This window comes from Anser cygnoides, chromosome 13, assembly GCF_040182565.1.
Source record: "Anser cygnoides isolate HZ-2024a breed goose chromosome 13, Taihu_goose_T2T_genome, whole genome shotgun sequence".
In the NCBI taxonomy this organism is placed as follows: domain Eukaryota; kingdom Metazoa; phylum Chordata; class Aves; order Anseriformes; family Anatidae; genus Anser; species Anser cygnoides.
Window position 1 is genome coordinate 21793372 of NC_089885.1, and position 18767 is coordinate 21812138.

An 18767-nucleotide genomic window follows, 5' to 3' on the forward strand; every position below is an offset into this window, starting at 1 on the left:
CACCGTTTTCGGCATCTTCCCGGCGGACTGGGCACGGCAGCTCGATCCTCCTGCGCTGCTGGGGCTCTCCGCACCGCTTCTAACGGGACTCCGCGCCGCGCCTCTCGCCCGCCTGTCCCGGCACAGACCCCGCCCCCGGCCGCCTTCCTTCGGGGCCGGAGCCGCGGCGCCCCCGCCCTGCGCGGCCCGGCCCCGGGAGCTGGGCGCGGCGCGGCTCGCTCCAGCCGTGCGGCGGCGGGAGCCGGGCCGGGAGGCGCCGCCGCGGGAGGGCGAAGCACAGACGTGCGCCCCTGCCCCGTCCGTCGGTCCTCCGCGAGGCAGGCTCGGGAGGGGAGCGGTGCTGATGGCAGCGGCCCGCCAGGGCGAAAGCCGCGGGGGCGGGGGGGTCCCGCATCCCTGACATCGGGTACCCGAGAAAGCCCCGGACTCAGAAGCTTATTTACATACCAGCTGTCGCTGGGACTTCTGGTCCTTGCTAAACGCGTTCTTTTAAAAATAAACGGATTTTATGGGCGATTGCGCTCTTCAAAATAAGACCCCAGCGCTGGTGCATGACAGATCCTTTTGTCTTTCATTTCGTCTGAGTCATGCACGCTGGGTACAGCTCAGCCGTGGCGCTGTCAGTGCTCTTCCCGGCTGAGTGGGGCGTTTGCTGAGCATGCTGTGCTTTACGGGGTTTTCATAGCCGGCTCTAACTAAAAAGCACACATCCAGCTTCAGGTATTTGGAAAACATAAAAGACACAAAGGACTGCGGCTTCCAGAAGCACAGCAGACTCACCACTTCTTGTCCTCAAGCCTCCTCAGAGGCCACCACCAAAATTACACAGTATAGAAGAGCAGTCAAATTCATGGACTGAAATAGGCTGAGGACCACTTGCCAAAGTTTCCCTTGTCATCAGTGTTTTGGAACCACTAACAGAGGGAATCAAGGTCCAACATTTTCACGGGGCTTTAAAGAACCCATTCCATCTTATTTGGGACTTTGAAAATAACTGTCAAACAGTGACACAAGTTCTACTTCCTCCCAGAAAAAAAAAATGTTTTTACAGTTAACAGCTTGGACAGCTTGTGTCCAGTAGAAGGAAATTAAATGTTCTCAATAAGCTTCATATCTTATTTTTCAAGGAAAGTAGAAACCTATCTTCCTATCTAGCTTGAATTTTATCTTCATGTCAAATCCACTAAATGTTTTCAGATCTATAAGTCTTTCAGATCTTTTGTGATGGGAAGACCATTCAAAAGTAGCTGTACTTCATACTCACTTTTTCCCTGCATATGAATAAATAAAGATTGTGTTAACGTCAGAACACATGAATTCAGATATAAAATGGAAAAGATGCAAATCAAGCTCTATGAGGCATTTCAGCACAGACTTCTGCTGAGTAAACTGTTTTCTTGAATTTGATTACAGGATTCTACTGGGATTAATATTAAACTGAGGCACATTGGGAACTGATGTCAGATTCATGGTAACACTTTGTACATCTTTAAAATTGCACTTCATTCAAAAGATCTCAAAATGCCTTGTAAATACCCATAGTTAAATCCTAACCATCTGAAAAAAAAAAAAAAAAAAAAAAGGAATTTTCTCTTTTTTCCCCTAAGGAATAATATTGTTATAAAAGCATATGTAATATAACACAAATAATTTTTAAACTAAAGGCTTGTAAGTTGTGTTGATTTGCTTTTCAATGTCATGTTTCCTCATCATACAGCATTATGTGGGGAAAAAAGACACAATAGTCTCACCCTATAAAAAGGAGGGAGGGAGGGAGGGAGGGAGGGAGGGAGGGAGGAAGGAAGGAAGGAAGGAAGGAAGGAAGGAAGGAAGGAAGGAAGGAAAAATTAAGTTTGTAAGAGACAGGGCCTTGCTTTACCCCAGAGTAAAATGGGAGTAATACTATTGAGAGCAATACAATTATACCTGTACTCACCTGGAAGGAGATGTGAATGAGGTTCATAAGCTTTGTTTACTTCATCAGAATATGTAGGTTTCACCTAAAGTAGAATCTCTATGCTGTCCATATACAGGGGGAAGATTTAAAAATATATATATTATATATATGTAATTGCATTTACACAGGTTTTTGTTTGTTTGTTTTTCCTTTTCTAATTTTTACACCAACTGTTTCTTAGACAAGGCCAAACAAGACTGCTCCATGAAAGGGTCCCACTTGTTTCCCACAGAAAACTATTACTGACAAAAGACATCCATAGTACCAAAAAGACTTGCTTGTGATTTTGGCAAATGATAGAGGGCACCCACAGTGTCAGGTTTGGATCCAGGAACACTAAATGTGAGGTTTCCCACTGAATTCAAGTGGTCCTGTGAAAACTTCTTCATTACTATTCTAACAAAAATATCAATGACGGGGAGAGTCTGATTCTGCTTCTATTGGGACTTGTATTCCCAGGTTCCGTCATGAGACCAAAGTTACTGTTTGGAGGATTTAATCATTCTTTTTCACACAGATGATAGAACTGCAGATGATAAAAGTATATTTCCTTGCCATATTTAAGGAGCTACAGTTTAACATCCAGAGAACTGACATTTTCTTCATAGTACTTAGGACAGGATTCGTGATGCAAAGGAAGTCCCTTGCCAGTGAAACAATCAGATACAAAGCAGTCACACTCATGGTGTGTCAGGCATTGGCTGTGTGCATAGAAAGTCACAAACCATATGTCTTCTGTCTACAAGCAGCCTGAACAGGTGAGACAAAGCAAAGGGAAGTCTCCAGCATGATAGACACTTCTCTTGTTGTTTTCTATTGCTCATAGCAATAGCTAAACAAAAAGCTATACATGCCACTTTGAAAGAGAAGGGTTCCCTGTGACAGGCACATGAATCGCCAAGCTTTACTTCCTCTCCTGCTTCTTCCTTTCCTCTTCCCCTTCCCTGTTAAGCGGGAGAATAAGACATCTGAAAGATCTGCACTGCAGGATGCTCCAGCTACACTGTCACCAGGAATTCCTGCTGTGGAAGTGCTGCACCAGGATCTGATTTCACCCACAGATCTCTTCTTTGCTAGCTGCTGGGGAGGGACTGCAGTATCAAGCAGTCCATTTGTGGACCCATCTCTGCCTGTCCATGTGTGAGAACGAGCACAGCAGTGGATTCCTGGAGAGCCACAGGCAGGGGTTATCTCTCCTCCCCAACTGAAGGATGAGATTTCAAGGGGTAAAAGTGTCAACTGACTAAAGCTCCTCCTTGGAAGAGTCTGAAGTAACATTGCCCAGAGCCTCAAAAGTGCCATTACTTCCAGCCTGCTCAGAGTCTAAATAATATTTGAGTATTTCAGAATTAGATTAGACCAAGATGATGTTAAGCATTCTCCTGGGAGAAGGCCTGGTATTTCACTAGGGATTTATTGCCTTGGTTTTGTTTAGATCATGACTTTTGTAGTACCTTCTTTTAGGCAGAGAAAGCACATCAATGATTTGGTCTGAAATAAAAGAATTATTTAGTATGAACTCTTCAACAGGATCCATTTCTTCAGTATATAGTTTTCTTGGACTAATGCTGGGTGACTTGAACTGCCCTTCACATAGCTTTGACAGAAGACAGAGTACTCATTCCATCCACAATATGGCAATGTAACAAAACAAACAACAACAAAAGAAAAATTAAAGGTATTCCATAATCGAAGGTGTAATTCAGAAGGCTGAAAGTTAGCTTTGATTTGCATAGCCAAAGGAGGGCACAAAATGAAATTATTACTGTAGTGTGAGAACTACTCCTTCAACACACAGTAGTCCTAGATTATCCTCTATTCATTCCAAATACCCTTTGCCTCCTTAGCACTGATGCCTTGAGCATCAGGGTAATCTTTTGCAGTGATTCTCAAACTGGGAGGATGAGAGGGGAAGGAGAGAACACACCATACCTAGGGATGCAGGATTTGAAAAGGCTGAGGATAATTCCTTGCCCACTCAGCTTCTGGAACACTGCAGAAGCTGATGGGGCCATCAGACATGTGGCCCCATTTATCCGATCCACTTTCCACCTCGAAGAATTGAGCTCACTACAGGGTGTGGTTCCAGCTCCTTGCTTGTCCATTCCACAAAGCAGAAATATCTGGATTTGACTCTGCCAGATGCTCTGTAAAGACCTAGTTCCTAGTTCCCTCCTGCATATATGACCCCCACTGCCAAGGAGGCCCCTGTAAGGAACAAGGAAGAAGGCAGGACTATGGACATTCGCTGTATGGCCCACATCACTCACCTCACCCTGTGTGTCTGGGGACATGCTGTGTTTAAGCAAGAGGAGACTAAAGAGGAGACTTTCAGATCAGACCAAGTGTGTGCAAAGTATGCAATGACCATATGAAAAAAAAAAAAAAAAAAGAACCACACATCTGCTAGAATTGCCTCTTTTTCAGATGCTCTTTTTATGTACCATATGGGAGTAAATGGTTATATGTTGCTTGGTTTCTGCACCTTATAATGCTTGCAGCAATGAGAGGAACAAAGAGAAATCTAATGAATATTCTGGGACACGACTCCAAATATTTACATCTCAAATACTAGATAATATAGCTAGCAAGGACAAAACAATGAATGGGCATATACTTTGCCTGTTTGGGTGAAAGGTACTAATGTAAAAAATTCTCTGAAGCCTTTGTAGAATTGGAACAATGTGAGCTTTGGAGTCTGACACTGCCACCTTCTTCTCAGAGCAAGAATTTGGGGATAAGGACTGCTGATCTCTTCCATCTCAAATTGAGAGAAATGATTTCTGTGGATGATGGGGAAATCAAGTTATACTATCTTAACAGGACATTCCAAAGCTTCGTATGCATAAAATCTGGAGAATCTTTTATTCAATACAGCTCAGACCAGCAAGTGCTTATGTGCAACACTGACAGGCTTTGTTGCAGAAAGGGAGGTGACTTGGAGTCTTCAGCAAAGATCTTCCATTGCTGTGCCCTGAAGCAGAAGGCTCTTTGGGAGTTTTCTCCTCTCCCCCTCCCACTCTCCTGCTCTGCTTCCTCTCAGATGCTTGATGTGTAGCCAAGATGATAGTTCTGGCGTAATGACCATGTAGGGCACGTGGATCACCAACACCCACAGTGAGCCACCACAGCTGCTGCCAAAGATCAGCAAGTCTGAGATTCTAGTGAGGGCCACCAGGTGTGTCCTTCCATATCTCCCAGAAAAAGTGAGTGCCCAGTCCAACCACTGAGGCTAAGTACTAGGCTCCGGTTTGTTCTGATAGAGGTGACCACTGGATAGGAGTCTATCAAGAATGCATTTACTTACACTGGGGATTTCTGAAGGCTTTGAAACCTGGTAATTGGGAGTAAATGTGTACAGAGACAGTCCAAGAGGGTGAAAAATGGGCCATAGAGACCAAACAATCTTAGTGAACAGGAACCAGGGAGAAGCCGGTTCTGAAAGGGGTTTTCAGGTCAGTACGTTTTGGCTGATTAAAACAAAACCACACCCAAGAGCAAGTGGATCACCAACACCCGCAAACAGATACCAGTGCTGCTGTCTCTAGCTGTGGAGAGAGCCTGATCATGACAGGAGATAGTGGAGGCAGACCAGTGATGCTGTGACACGTTGGGCAGGACGTGGTCATTGCTACTGTTCGTACACAAAGGTTTTTAATCTATACAAAACTCTGGAGACGGGCAGGGCTTTTTCTGTTTAGTTCATGGGTGACAAAGGAAGAGCTCTAAGAGCTCTATGATCAGGAAGGAAAGAAGCCTTGTGAAATATATTCGTCCTTTATCCTGTATCTCCAGTGGAATCAACAGAATTATATGAGGGATGAATTTGACCAACTGAGAATAATGAAGTGACAGCAAATTATTTTTTCAGCTGTTGCTAAACTTATTAGAAATATTAGAGTTCTTTGCACAAGTGCCAGTACCTTGCCAGCCTTAGTTCAGGGGAATGCTTACGAGGTATAGACAGTGACTGATAGTCTTTGTTGATCTTTCATTAGACGCTCAGCAAATCCTGTGACAAGATGTCAATGATCTTTGTAGCCCTAACTGATTCATCTCTTGTCAGCCAGAGAGCATGTCACAGATACTTCTTCATCCTTTACCCAACCACTCTATATAATGAAATTTATTTAAAAAAAAAAAAAAGTGTTAAACTTCAAATTTGTCATCATCAGTTGAGGTATATCAAAGAGGCAGTATTTACTGAAGTATTTAATTTCCCCACACACATCCTGCCCTCTCCAGCTCTTCATTTCCCAGGCTTTATCTTCTGGGTGATCATTCAAACAGTATTCTTGCACTGCCGTGTTTGCAGCCCTCAGACATCACAACACGAGCTCAATCTTACAGAGCTGTACTGCTTGCCACCACATCAGGACCAGCTCTTCACCATGTGGCTATCAATTTCTTAACTTTTGCAAGGGCTTGAGGAAATCCTGTATTCATTTCCCCTTTAGTGATGGGTGAAACAATGAGCTGTCATTTATGTTGGTTACAAGGGCTGTAAACTTAGATTTAGTGAAACCATTGGAAAGACAAACTTCTCACATTTCTGTTCACCTTTTATAAATTATTTTTCTTGCCTGTCCCCTCTTCACAGATGCACATACACACACACACATTTTCTTTTACAGAATTGAGTTTAAACTGGATCTAACTTTAACACCAGCCAGGAACATGATACATAGAGATGAGCAAATCACCAAGTGACTTCCTCAGAAAAGGCTACTGGAGGAGTTAAAACGGATCTAACTGAACACAAGAGCACATTCGATGCTGGTGCAGGGAAAGAAAAATCTACTGACTCAGCATGGTTCATATTCTCACTTTCACTGTCTTCACATTAGAGTGATTATTAAAACTTACTTGCAATTGACTTTGAAGTATGGAGACTGCTACCAATCAGTTAGGTAGCAAAGCAGCTACGCTGAAATGGCAGTAAAATGGATTCTGTCTTGAGGCTGATGTCTATTCCAAAGAACATGTTATGAAAGAAGAAGCAAGTTAAACAATTCATTCCTAACCCTCATTTTTTTTTTCCCAGTCAAATAAAATTCTGGATTCTGGCATTCTCCTAAACCTCATTAAAGGTTTCCCTAAGCGTTGTACCAACATCCATTAAAGTGTCTTAAAAAGCATATGAAGGAGAATCTGTAGAAAGTAAAGGAGGAAAGGATGGGTGGACGATGAAATTAAGATCCTGTTTTATGGGGATAGAAAAGAGTGAAGAGGAAAATGAGAGTTCTGCAGGGATGGCAATAACAAATGTCATTTCTTCAGAAATCCTGACACTGCCACAAACACAGGACCTGCCTATACTGTTCAAACACCAAGGTTTCTTTTTTCACACAAAAATGACAAATTTGCCTCTCCCTGAGTAAAGTAAAAGTATCTGAGGTACTTAAAATTCACACCCCCCAGTCTAAGAAAAATGGGGTTTTTGAAGTATTGTCCTATGAATTAGAGACAGAGACTAGAAGATAACTCTCCTCAGTCCTACGAGCTATGCCAGTGGCTACTGGATGATTTCTTGCTCTTTTTTATTAGCCCAGCTATGAAACTAATATAATAATATTGGTTATCTTAGAGGGGCAGACAAAATTGTCTTCAGGTTTTGGTCAATAGTGCAGATGCTGTACTTTGCGTTAATTATTTTTTAATAAATGTTTGTACATTATGTCTAAATTATGAATTTAAAATAATTAGTTCCTGAATATTTTTGAAAATAATTATTTCTCCAGAATCATCTATCATAAGTAGAAGTTATCTGCCCTGAAGCAGTAGCCAGTAAATAAGCTACGTGCTGACCCCCAGGCGGCCCTGCCTCTGAAGCTGTTGGTGGTTTGGGCTGTTGTGCATTCAGCTGCAGGCCAATGTGGTATTCAGGCTGTGACTGAGCTGGATTAAGAAGTTTCCACCCCTCCTATCATCACTACATATAACTTTCTTGGAAATTACCAGTTCCTCAGGCAACAAGACTGTGTTGGTAAACTGCATCTGCACTAGCCTTTTAGTTCAGATCAGGAGTTTGTTTTTGAAGTGAATTTCCTATTCACTGCACTTTGTTTCCCATCATGGTGTAGTCTCAAACCTGGTGAACTGAATTCCATTTGAATGAAAATAAGCCAGAAGATGCTCTTCAAGAGTACACCTAATGTATTCCAGCTATTGGAAAGCATTTGGTTAACAGAACCAGAATAGAGCAAGTTCAAAATAAGCTCCCTCTAAAACACATTTCATGTGAATGTTCAATATTCAGCAGCAGCTGTTTTGTTTTCCAGATCTGCTCCTATTATACCACACTACTTGTTAATGTTGACACAATGACCTGTCAAAATGATCCCTGCTTGCTTGTGGGTCTATTGAACCTGTTCAAGCATTTTTAGCTGGCAGAACTAAGCTAGGGAGCAAGGAGACATGTAGATTTACTGGCACCTCTGTGGGGACAGTAACCTCCAAGGTAGCCAGTCTCAAATGGAGACAGAATAGCACCTTCAGTCTCAGGCCAGCTGAGGCATAGCTGGGCACCAGGCTAGCCCATGGCGCACTGATCGCCAAACTGAAGGTGGCACCTAAATTCTCCTTCCCTCTACAGAATGGCACAGGCTCACCTATGGACTCAGGCTTCGCTAACTGAAGTCAAACTCCTGGAACATCAGTGTGCACTTTCCCAGAGGTCTTACCCTTCAGTTAGCCCTAGCTCCCTCTCATTTGACCTTTTTCTCTTGCCTGCTATTGTGATTTGAAAGCCTTCTCTCCCTCATTCACAGAGTAGCTGCTTGTAATCCAACTTCCCTCTGCTTCTCCAGGGCTCCACATTAACGCAGTGCTCCAGGCATTCCAGCTCACACAGCACAGGAGCAGAGCAGGAAGGAACTCTCAGTCTCTCCACTAACATTAAGTCAATTCTCCCCACTGTACTGGAACTTTGTCAAGTGAATCGATGCACTGGAACATAGGTCTTAGCCATAATGAGGAGAAAGAAAACTGGCCCATGTTTCCAGGTAGTGGCGTATAATGTGGACGATGATCTCAGCACTGTTTCAGGCAAACCACCCCTTACTAGTTCTTTCCATCCAAGTCTTGGCTCCATTCATTTTGCCTGAGATTTAGATCTATTTTTGGAAGCCATAAAAATATACAGGGAGTTGCCAGCCATTTTTATTCTAGTGCAGGAACATTATATACCGAAGACAGTAGTCTTGGCTCCTGCTTGAATTACATTTTTTTTTTCAGGTGAGCACCAAACCCTGACACATAACAATGTTGTTTAGTTAAGTGTAGGTAAGCTGTTTCTATGCTAGGACATGGAGTAGACTCAAAACCAACACCAAACGAACAAAAAACAACCACAAAATCCAGAGCACTATTTTGTAGGAGATGCCAAGGTCTGAAGTATAATCTGGGAATGTTCATGTTACCTCTCCCACCCAGCTGATTCACTCACAAGTGAAGGGAACTCCCTCCCACCCTGTTAACGCTAAGAGGTGTGATCTACAGTCAGGGTTGCATGGCTGTGAGAAGCATGCAGCCCGGGGCAACACTAACTCCCCCCCACATTCTGCAGCCAGTTCTTCCCTTTCCCGCAGTTGGACACAATGACGCACCACATAGCACACACACGGACATGACAGATGGCATAATTTATTTTTCCTAGGTTTTTACTAAATACTCCCTTGCCATTGCATCTCTGATCCTAAAATGCAGAGAATTAAGGCATTTGGGATATTTGTTCCAGAAGAGTGAATAGGTAATAAAAAAGAGGAATGGATAGGATGGGTAGATAGAAAGATAGGTGAATAGCAGATGGATAGGTAGGTAGATGCATAAATACATACGTATGTACATGAACTGTTCTTAGCTATTCTCTGTTCCAGAAGTAGCTGCCATTCAGTAACAGACATAAGGAGAATAGTCCTGATTTGACTGTTCTCTTTCACGGTAATTCTTCTCTCTTCATAAGGAGCACAGACTTATCTTTTTAAAATGCAGCCATAACATTTTTTCTTTGTGTTGCAATTTTTGTCTCTCATTCAACCCACTTCTGATTTGGAGGTTTCTGTTTGTTTCCTTGCTTGCTTGATTTTAAGAAAATAAAATCCCCTGAGTTAAAATGACAAGGAAAAAAGCCCCCAGAGTCAAAACTAGTCTCCCAAGCCCAAACACATATTTTGAGATGATCCCCAAGCCCAAGGTAGTCTTTTCCCACCCCCACCAGAAACCTTCACCCTCAGCAGTCCTGGAGGTAGGGAGGAATAGCTGGTGTTTGTACAGTGCTTTGAAAACACATAAATCCTCTGGATAATTCTCTTTTAGAAACCACACAGCCATCAGGATACCAAAGTTCCTCCCAGTGAAAGGCTAGTGCACAGCTAATCATTAAGCAAAATGGATGGCTCCTCAAGAGCACATGAAGTATCAGAAGTCCCTCACTGCTGCCAAGGAGCTAGATGGTCTGTTAGAGGTCTGAGTCACAACGTATCAAATTCGTGTTTGTGCATAGGTCTTCTGACTTTCTGTGATGATCTCAGAGAGAAGCAGCAGGGGCTGGGTCAGGCTACCTCTTCCTGAATCACAGCACAAGGCTCCACTAACAGGTCAGCAAACTCTCCCTGGGCTCAAAGTGCAGCATCCTTTCAGAGGGATGGCAGGGAAAACAGAGCATGCAGCTGCTTCCTACAGCACCAGTTACTGGCCATATCATTGCAGGGTGCTAAAATCTCTGTCTGTCTGCAGGGAGAAGCAACCTGCCTCACACAGAGCTCTGAAGAAGACCACTCGAGAACACTTGCTGTCCTCTGCTGTAAGCTGCCAGGCGCCATGTGGGAGATGGGCACCTAACCAGAATCAGTCAGTAGGCACCTGGTTTACTGGAAGGAGCTTAATGTGATGCTTGCTTATATTCCCTCGTTTCTCATCATGTCACTCATTGCAGGCCGTCCAAAATCAGGAAACTGACCTACGTGTTTGGAAGAACATTGACAACTAGAGGAATTTGAGATTCTTTGTTTCCTAGCTGCACCCAAATCACTGTTTTCATGTCTAATGAAAAAGTTTTCATGATTTTTATTACAGAAGAATCAGGAAAGGAAAGGAAAGGAAAGGAAAGGAAAGGAAAGGAAAGGAAAGGAAAGGAAAGGAAAGGAAAGGAAAGGAAAGGAAAGGAAAGGAAAGGAAAGGAAAGGAAAGGAAAGGAAAGGAAAGGAAAGGAAAGGAAAGGAAAGGAAAGGAAAGGAAAGGAAAGGAAAGGAAAGGAAAGGAAAGGAAAGGAAAGGAAGAAAGGAAAGGAAAGGAGAAGGAAAGGAAAGGAAAGAAAGAGGAAAGGAAAGGAAAGGAAGGAAAGGAAAGGAAAGGAAGGAAGGAAAGGAAAGGAAAGGAAAGGAAAGAGGAAAGGAGAAGGAAAGGAAAGGAAAGGAAAAGGAAAGGAAGGAAAGGAAAGGAAAGGAAGGAAAGGAAAGGAAAGGAAAGGAGAGGAGGGGAAAGGAAAGGAGGGGAAAGGAAAAGGAGGGGAAAGGAAAGGAGGGGAAAGGAAAAGGAGGGGAAAGGAAGGAGGGGAAAAGGAAAGGAGGGGAAAGGAAAGGAGGGGGGAAAGGAAAGGAGGGGAAAGGAAAGGGGGAAAGGAAAGGGGGAAAGGAAAGGAGGGGAAAGGAAAGGAGGGGAAAGGAAAGGAGGGGAAAGGAAAGGAGGGAAAGGAAAGGAGGGGAAAGGAAAGGAGGGGAAAGGAAAGGAGGGGAAAGGAAAGGAGGGGAAAGGAAAGGAGGGAAAGGAAAGGGGGGAAAGGAAAGGAGGGAAAGGAAAGGAGGGGAAAGGAAAGGAGGGGAAAGGAAGGAGGGGAGGGGAAAGGAAAGGAGGGAAAGGAAAGGAGGGGAAAGGAAAGGAGGGGAAAGGAAAGGAGGGGAAAGGAAAGGAGGGGAAGGAAAGGAGAGGAAAGGAAAGGAGGGGAAAGGAAAGGAGGGGAAAGGAAAGGAGGGGAAAGGAAAGGAGGGGAAAGGAAAGGAGGGGAAAGGAAAGGAGGGGAAAGGAAAGGAGGGGAAAGGAAAGGAGGGGAAAGGAAAGGAGGGGAAAGGAAAGGAGGGGAAAGGAAAGGAGGGGAAAGGAAAGGAGGGGAAAGGAAAGGAGGGGAAAGGAAAGGAGGGGAAAGGAAAGGAGGGGAAAGGAAAGGAGGGGAAAGGAAAGGAGGGGAAAGGAAAGGAGGGGAAAGGAAAGGAGGGGAAAGGAAAGGAGGGGAAAGGAAAGGAGGGGAAAGGAAAGGAGGGGAAAGGAAAGGAGGGGAAAGGAAAGGAGGGAAAGGAAAGGAGGGGAAAGGAAAGGAGGGGAAAGGAAAGGAGGGGAAAGGAAAGGAGGGGAAAGGAAAGGAGGGGAAAGGAAAGGAGGGGAAAGGAAAGGAGGGGAAAGGAAAGGAGGGGAAAGGAAAGGAGGGGAAAGGAAAGGAGGGGAAAGGAAAGGAGGGGAAAGGAAAGGAGGGGAAAGGAAAGGAGGGGAAAGGAAAGGAGGGAAAGGAAAGGAGGGGAAAGGAAAGGAGGGGAAAGGAAAGGAGGGGAAAGGAAAGGAGGGGAAAGGAAAGGAGGGGAAAGGAAAGGAGGGGAAAGGAAAGGAGGGGAAAGGAAAGGAGGGGAAAGGAAAGGAGGGGAAAGGAAAGGAGGGGAAAGGAAAGGAGGGGAAAGGAAAGGAGGGGAAAGGAAAGGAGGGGAAAGGAAAGGAGGGGGAAAGGAAAGGAGGGGAAAGGAAAGGAGGGGAAAGGAAAGGAGGGGAAAGGAAAGGAGGGGAAAGGAAAGGAGGGGAAAGGAAAGGAGGGGAAAGGAAAGGAGGGGAAAGGAAAGGAGGGGAAAGGAAAGGAGGGAAAGGAAAGGAGGGGAAAGGAAAGGAGGGGAAAGGAAAAGGAAAGGAAAGGAAAGGAAGGAAAGGAAAGGAAAGGAAAGGAAAGGAAAGGAAAGGAAAGGAAAGGAAAGGAAAGGAAAGGAAAGGAAAGGAAAGGAAAGGAAAGGAAAGGAAAGGAAAGGAAAGGAAAGGAAAGGAAAGGAAAGGAAAGGAAAGGAAAGGAAAGGAAAGGAAAGGAAAGGAAAGGAAAGGAAAGGAAAGGAAAGGAAAGGAAAGGAAAGAAGAATATGATATCCACAAGTAACCAGTTCCAGGAGCTCAGGTTCATAAAAAATGCTGAGGATATTAAAAACTCAAGATTAAATCCTGAAAACTGGCAATATTTCTTCACTTTAACCTAATGAATACCAAATTCTTTACTGGTACAGTCCCAGAGTTAAAATAACAGAAATTTTGGCTCCATATCCCTGAAAGTGTTTAAACTACCATTAAACTCTAAAAGAAGCTTTAGTTCTAAACTTTATGCTATATTGGATATTCTCACTGAAGCACTGGTCCTCACTACTGACGGTATTCAGTACTTTAAAACTACAAGCCAGTCTCTAGTAAACAATTAAGTATTTCATAAATCATGAGGTTTGGCTTTTTAAATAATTTTGTCATTTACTAGTTATTTTTTCTCCCTTGTATGTGATATATATCAACATTATAAAGAAAAAACATATTTTTTCAGAAGCGAAGCTGAAGTTCTAATCTGGTCATAGGAGTCCAACGGGTAGATTTCTATTTCAAGTAAAGATTTTTATTTCAGATAAAAGCAGCAGAAAAAATGAGCAATTTGTCTCCAGCTCTCCAAGTTACTAATCAGAAGTTTTTTATTGTGTTCACTAGGAGTTGAGGAATGATGTAGCAGTAGCTTGTTGGGTTGATACTCCGCCACCGTGACATTTATTTAAAATGGTGGACTTAGCAGTGCTAGGTTAAAGGCTGGACCAGATGATCTTAGAGGTCTTTTCTAACCTAAATGATTCTATGATCCTATAAGTCCACCTTCTGCTAAAGCTGATACCCGAAGAGCTAATAAACTTTCATAGGCCTTGTTTGCCTTTGGCAGCAATGAAACCCTAATGCAGCTGTAATTATAGGGTTTCCCTCAGTTCTCACCCATGCTGCCTGTTTCCTCAGGGGATTCACACCAGCAAGGTTAAAACTGTACAGCTGAAATATATGAGAACCATTTCTTTTCTCTTTTTGTTTATGAAAAATCAACAATAAGGAGAGCAGAAACCACGGTCCGTTAGCTCTTTCTTTGCTTACTGGCATTCACCCACATGGTTGTGTTTGCCTCAGATTATTCTGCAATGGGAGCTGCTGACAATACAGGTGGAAGCACAATGGGCTACCCCACAACACTCCTGAGGTGAAAAGAAAAACAGAGGGTTGCCTGTGGTCCCAGTGAAGGTTTATAAAGTTACCTGCTTTGATCACTGATGCATGGAAGATCTGTTTATTATGGAAGTAAATAATTTTCTTTCACCTCCATACCTGCAGGAAGTAGCTTTCTTGTTTGCACTTGCAGTCATGTGAAGAGAAAGTAGGATTGTGAGAGGCCTCAAAATACCATCCAGCAGTACCTGATCCTTGTTTTGTGGACCACTGGTGGGCTGCAGAACATCAGACATGCACACGTTGCTTCACACAAAAGCAGACAAATTAGAAGTAATAAAGGAATGTTCACAGTTGAGCCAAACTGGTACTTTGCTTTTGAATGAAAATAATAATAATAATAATAATTTAAAAATAAATAAATAATGGCAGCACAGCAAGAAAGGATATAGGATTCTTTTACCCTTTGATGAAAACAATTGAGACAAACTGATCAAATCCAGTTCTGTGCACTATGGCGGGATTAACTACCTACCCAAATCGTTGAGAAATGTAGTACTGACCCAAGGCTTCACAGAAGTGTTGCCAAAACAGATTATTCCAGCCTTAAGGAGTAGTTTTGCCTACATCCTGTGAAAGGCAACATGATATAGAGAGGGGCTGTGGGGAGGAAGAGAGAAGGTTAAAGATGGTGAGGAGGTCATAGATGTAATTACTGGAGACTGAGGAGGCTGAGCTTCAAAAGCCTTTCAGGGGAACTTGAGGTGGAAGACTGAAAAGTGTGAGTTATCAGATGGCCTCATAGGGATCGTTCCTTTCTTCATTCCTAGGACTGCCGCCTCTTTTCTTTCCTTCATTCCTTTTTCCTGCACTTGTCACCCTTTATGGAGCCTTATAGACCCCTCATACTGTGCCCCTAAAAGCTGTTGTCCTATAGGCAACAGAAGCAGTTCTGCATAGGATCTGCATCTTTCAGAAATCTGAGGATTCAGGAAGGTTATAAAGGAATTTAGGTTTGAATATTTTCAGTTCAAGGAAAGAAAAAAGAAGTATAGTGAGAAAGTCCATTCCACACTTAAGGGCAGGCTGGTCAATGAGGAGGTGCTAGAGGGCTACAGGTTTGGCCATAGGCACAGTTTCTCTTTCTCTTTCTCTGTCTGAATGTCAGCATATTTCCACATGCATTGTTTTGTGAAGAAAGATGATGTAGTGAGAGGAGAGGGCATTCCCTGCACTTCCCTGAAGGTAAAGCCTCTGCACATTGTGTGAACACAACTGATTTGCTCCAGATAGTTTTTCAGTTCTATATTGAAACTGGGGCATGCCCCATTCCCAGACTTGGCATGCAGATCCTGGCACTGCCACCAAAGGGAGGGGAGGACTGTGTTAAAAACTGAACTCACTTTGCCAAAGAGCTCCTAAGGCTTCCACTGAGCACTGCAGGGCCTTGCTATTTCATTGCCCGCAACGTGGTCAGCACTGTCAGAAAGATTGAAGTAGGATAGTTGAGCTTGCCTTACAGGTAGGAATATGTAGTAGGTAGCTTTCTGAGAGTCCATTCACGTTTTTTATTTTTCCTGTTACTTGATGCATTTGTAGTAGTTGAATGCCTTTCAGAAGTATAAGAAGTATAGGACTAGGATAGCACAGGGTAGAACAGAATAGCTTGGAACAGCACAGAAATAAGCCTGCTCTTATCAGTGGTCATCACGTCCTCATGCATTCATATTTGCAATGTCAACATAGCAATGATTTCAGGCAATGTCATTTCAGTAGGGATTTGATTTCAGCAACACAAACATACTATTAGAGCCATTCCCACAACAACCAACACAGGATCTGAGGGTACCAGCATAGCTTGCCTAGGTAATTTGAGCTTTCTTGGAACAAAAATATAAACCCTGCATTGCCCCACTACAACATGCAAAAACAGCAAAATGCATCACTGCATCACTCTGTGTTTCATTAACCTACTCCTGAACTGATGCCTTCCCTCTGAAGACAACAGATTGCTTTGAAAGAGTGCTTCATTAATTAGGATTACTGCAATTCTTCCTGCCTTGCTTCAGTTTCCCAATTAATGCTTAATTACTGGGATGCTAACAGTCCTAATTAGCAATTGCAATACACTCTGAGGGCCAAGAGTGGGAAAAAAAAAAAAAAAAATGATGGCTTTATTCAGCTTCCCAGGATTAATTTGTTATTGTGAGTATTCTGGGGGATTGACAGGGAGCAACAACTGCATTTCCTTATACAGACCTAGTTTATATCTTATTAGTCAAACCACTGGTCCCTGGGGAATCCTCTGAGCATGTGGGAATCTTATGTGGGAGAGCATTAAAAGCACTGTTAGAAATACTGCTAAGGACTTATAGTAATCACAAAAGGTTTAACACTCAGATTTCTGCCCAAGATCCTGGATGCAGGGTGTTGATCCACTCCCTTTGTCCCAGCACTGCTGCTTGTGGTAAATAAACAGGGAATATAAAGCCTAGTTTCTCTGGACAAATAAAAATCAACAAGAAGAAAACAGGTACTGATTACAAGTGACTGGCTGACAAACACTAAGTAGCTGACAAACACTTTGTATTTCAGAACAAAGATGGCAAAGGTGTATGCTACTTTAACTGCACATTTCTGCACAGGTGATGCTCAGTCCATATGTCTGATGGCTGGTGTCAATATTGTGCAACAGACAAGGAGATTTCAAAATGATGATATGCTCATCATGTGTGAAATTAATCCCATCTGGAGACTTTTGAGCCTGAGTTTTGGGACCTTTTATTTTTGGACAGAAGAGGCTGTTCCTTAGATATATAGAAAACATGCCAAAAAACAGTGCCTTCCTACTTTTCTGGAGTGCTGAACAGCTGATGTCTCAAGACATTCCTTGGTCTTGGAAAACCCGACCCATTTCTCCCCTAGATATAAACATAGATACTGACTTACACAAAGGTTCTTGGCTTCTGACACCCACTTCAAACAGAATAAAATTAAGAAGCTGCTTTGGCCACCACACATGACCACAGAAAACTCTTTCTTTCCCATTTTTTCCCTCCTTTCCGTGAAGACGCACATAATTTTGTATTTGTATAATCTTATATTTGTATAACTTGCACTGCTACAGCTTGATAGGCATAGGCCAGAAGGCAAATACTTTGGGATATCATCAGAGGAGGAGGTGGTCCATGCTGAAGAAGCCCCACTGTACAATAAGCTACCAGAAAATGAGAAGAAATATGCCCTGTTCGCTGATGGGTCCTGTCATATTGTGGGAAAGCATCGGAGATGGAAAGCTGCTGTATGGAGTCCTACACGACGAGTTGCAGAAGCTGCTGAGGGAGAAGGCGAATCGAGTCAGTTTGCAGAAGTGAAAGCCATTCAGCTGGCTTTAGATATTGCTGAATTAGAAAAGTGGCCAGTTCTCTATCTCTATACTGATTCATGGATGGTAGCAAATGCCCTGTGCGGGTGGTTACAGCAATGGAAGCAGAACAACTGGGAGCGCAGGGGCAAACCCATCTGGGCTGCGGCATTGTGGCAAGATATTGCTGCCCGGGTAGAGAACCTGGTTGTAAAGGTACGCCATGTAGATGCTCATGTGCCCAAGAATCAGGCTACTGAAGAACATCAAAACAAGCAGCAGGTGGATCAGGCTACTAAGATTGACGTGGCTCAGGTGGACCTGGACTGGCAACTTAAAGGTGAATTATTTATAGCCCGATGGGCCCATGACACCTCAGGCTATCAAGGTAGAGATGCAACATACAGATGGGCTCGTGATCGAGGGGTGGACCTGACCATGGACACTATAGCACAGGTTATTCATGATTGTGAAACATGTGCTGCAATCAAGCAAGCCAAACGGTCAAAGCCTCTTTGGTATGGAGGACGATGGCTGAAATATAAATATGGAGAGGCCTGGCAGATTGATTACATCACACTCCCTCAAACCCGCAACGGCAAGCGCCACGTACTTACAATGGTGGAAGCAACCACCGGATGGCTGGAAACATATCCTGTGCCCCATGCCACCGCCCGGAACACTATCCTGGGCCTTGAAAAGCAAGTCCTATGGCAACATGGCACCCCAGAAAGAATTGAGTCAGACAATGGGACTCATTTCCGAAACAACCTTATAGACACCTGGGCCAAAGAACATGGTATTGAGTGGGTGTATCACATCCCCTATCATGCACCAGCCTCCGGGAAAGTTGAACGATACAATGGACTGTTAAAGACTACACTGAAAGCAATGGGTGCTGGGACATTCAAAAATTGGGATACACATTTTGCAAAGGCCACCTGGTTAGTCAATACTAGGGGATCTGCCAACCGAGCTGGACCTGCCCAATCAAACCTATTACATACTGTAGAAGGGGATAACGTTCCTGTAGTGCACGTAAGAAACATGCTGGGTAAAACAGTCTGGGCTACTCCTGCCTCAGGAAAAGGCAAACCCATTCGTGGAATTGCTTTTGCTCAGGGACCTGGATGCACTTGGTGGGTACGGCAAGAGAATGGGGAGGTCTGGTGTGTACCTCAAGGGGATTTAATACTGGGTGAGAATAGCCCATGAGTTGAATTGTAGTATGTTAATTATTAT

At 43.6% G+C, this 18767-nt stretch overlaps 1 protein-coding gene across 1 annotated transcript in view; it reads right to left on the reverse strand.

Annotated features, from left to right (window-relative positions):
- The window catches only part of MSN (moesin), a 46105-nt gene extending 45942 nt beyond the window's left edge, over window positions 1–163 (reverse strand). Inside the window, exon 1 of the mRNA XM_048075707.2 lies at window positions 4–163. Within this exon, the coding sequence (XP_047931664.1) occupies window positions 4–15 (12 nt within the window). The 5' untranslated portion in view covers window positions 16–163. The remainder of the gene's footprint in view (window positions 1–3) is intronic.
- Window positions 164–18767: the final 18604 nt, after the last annotated feature.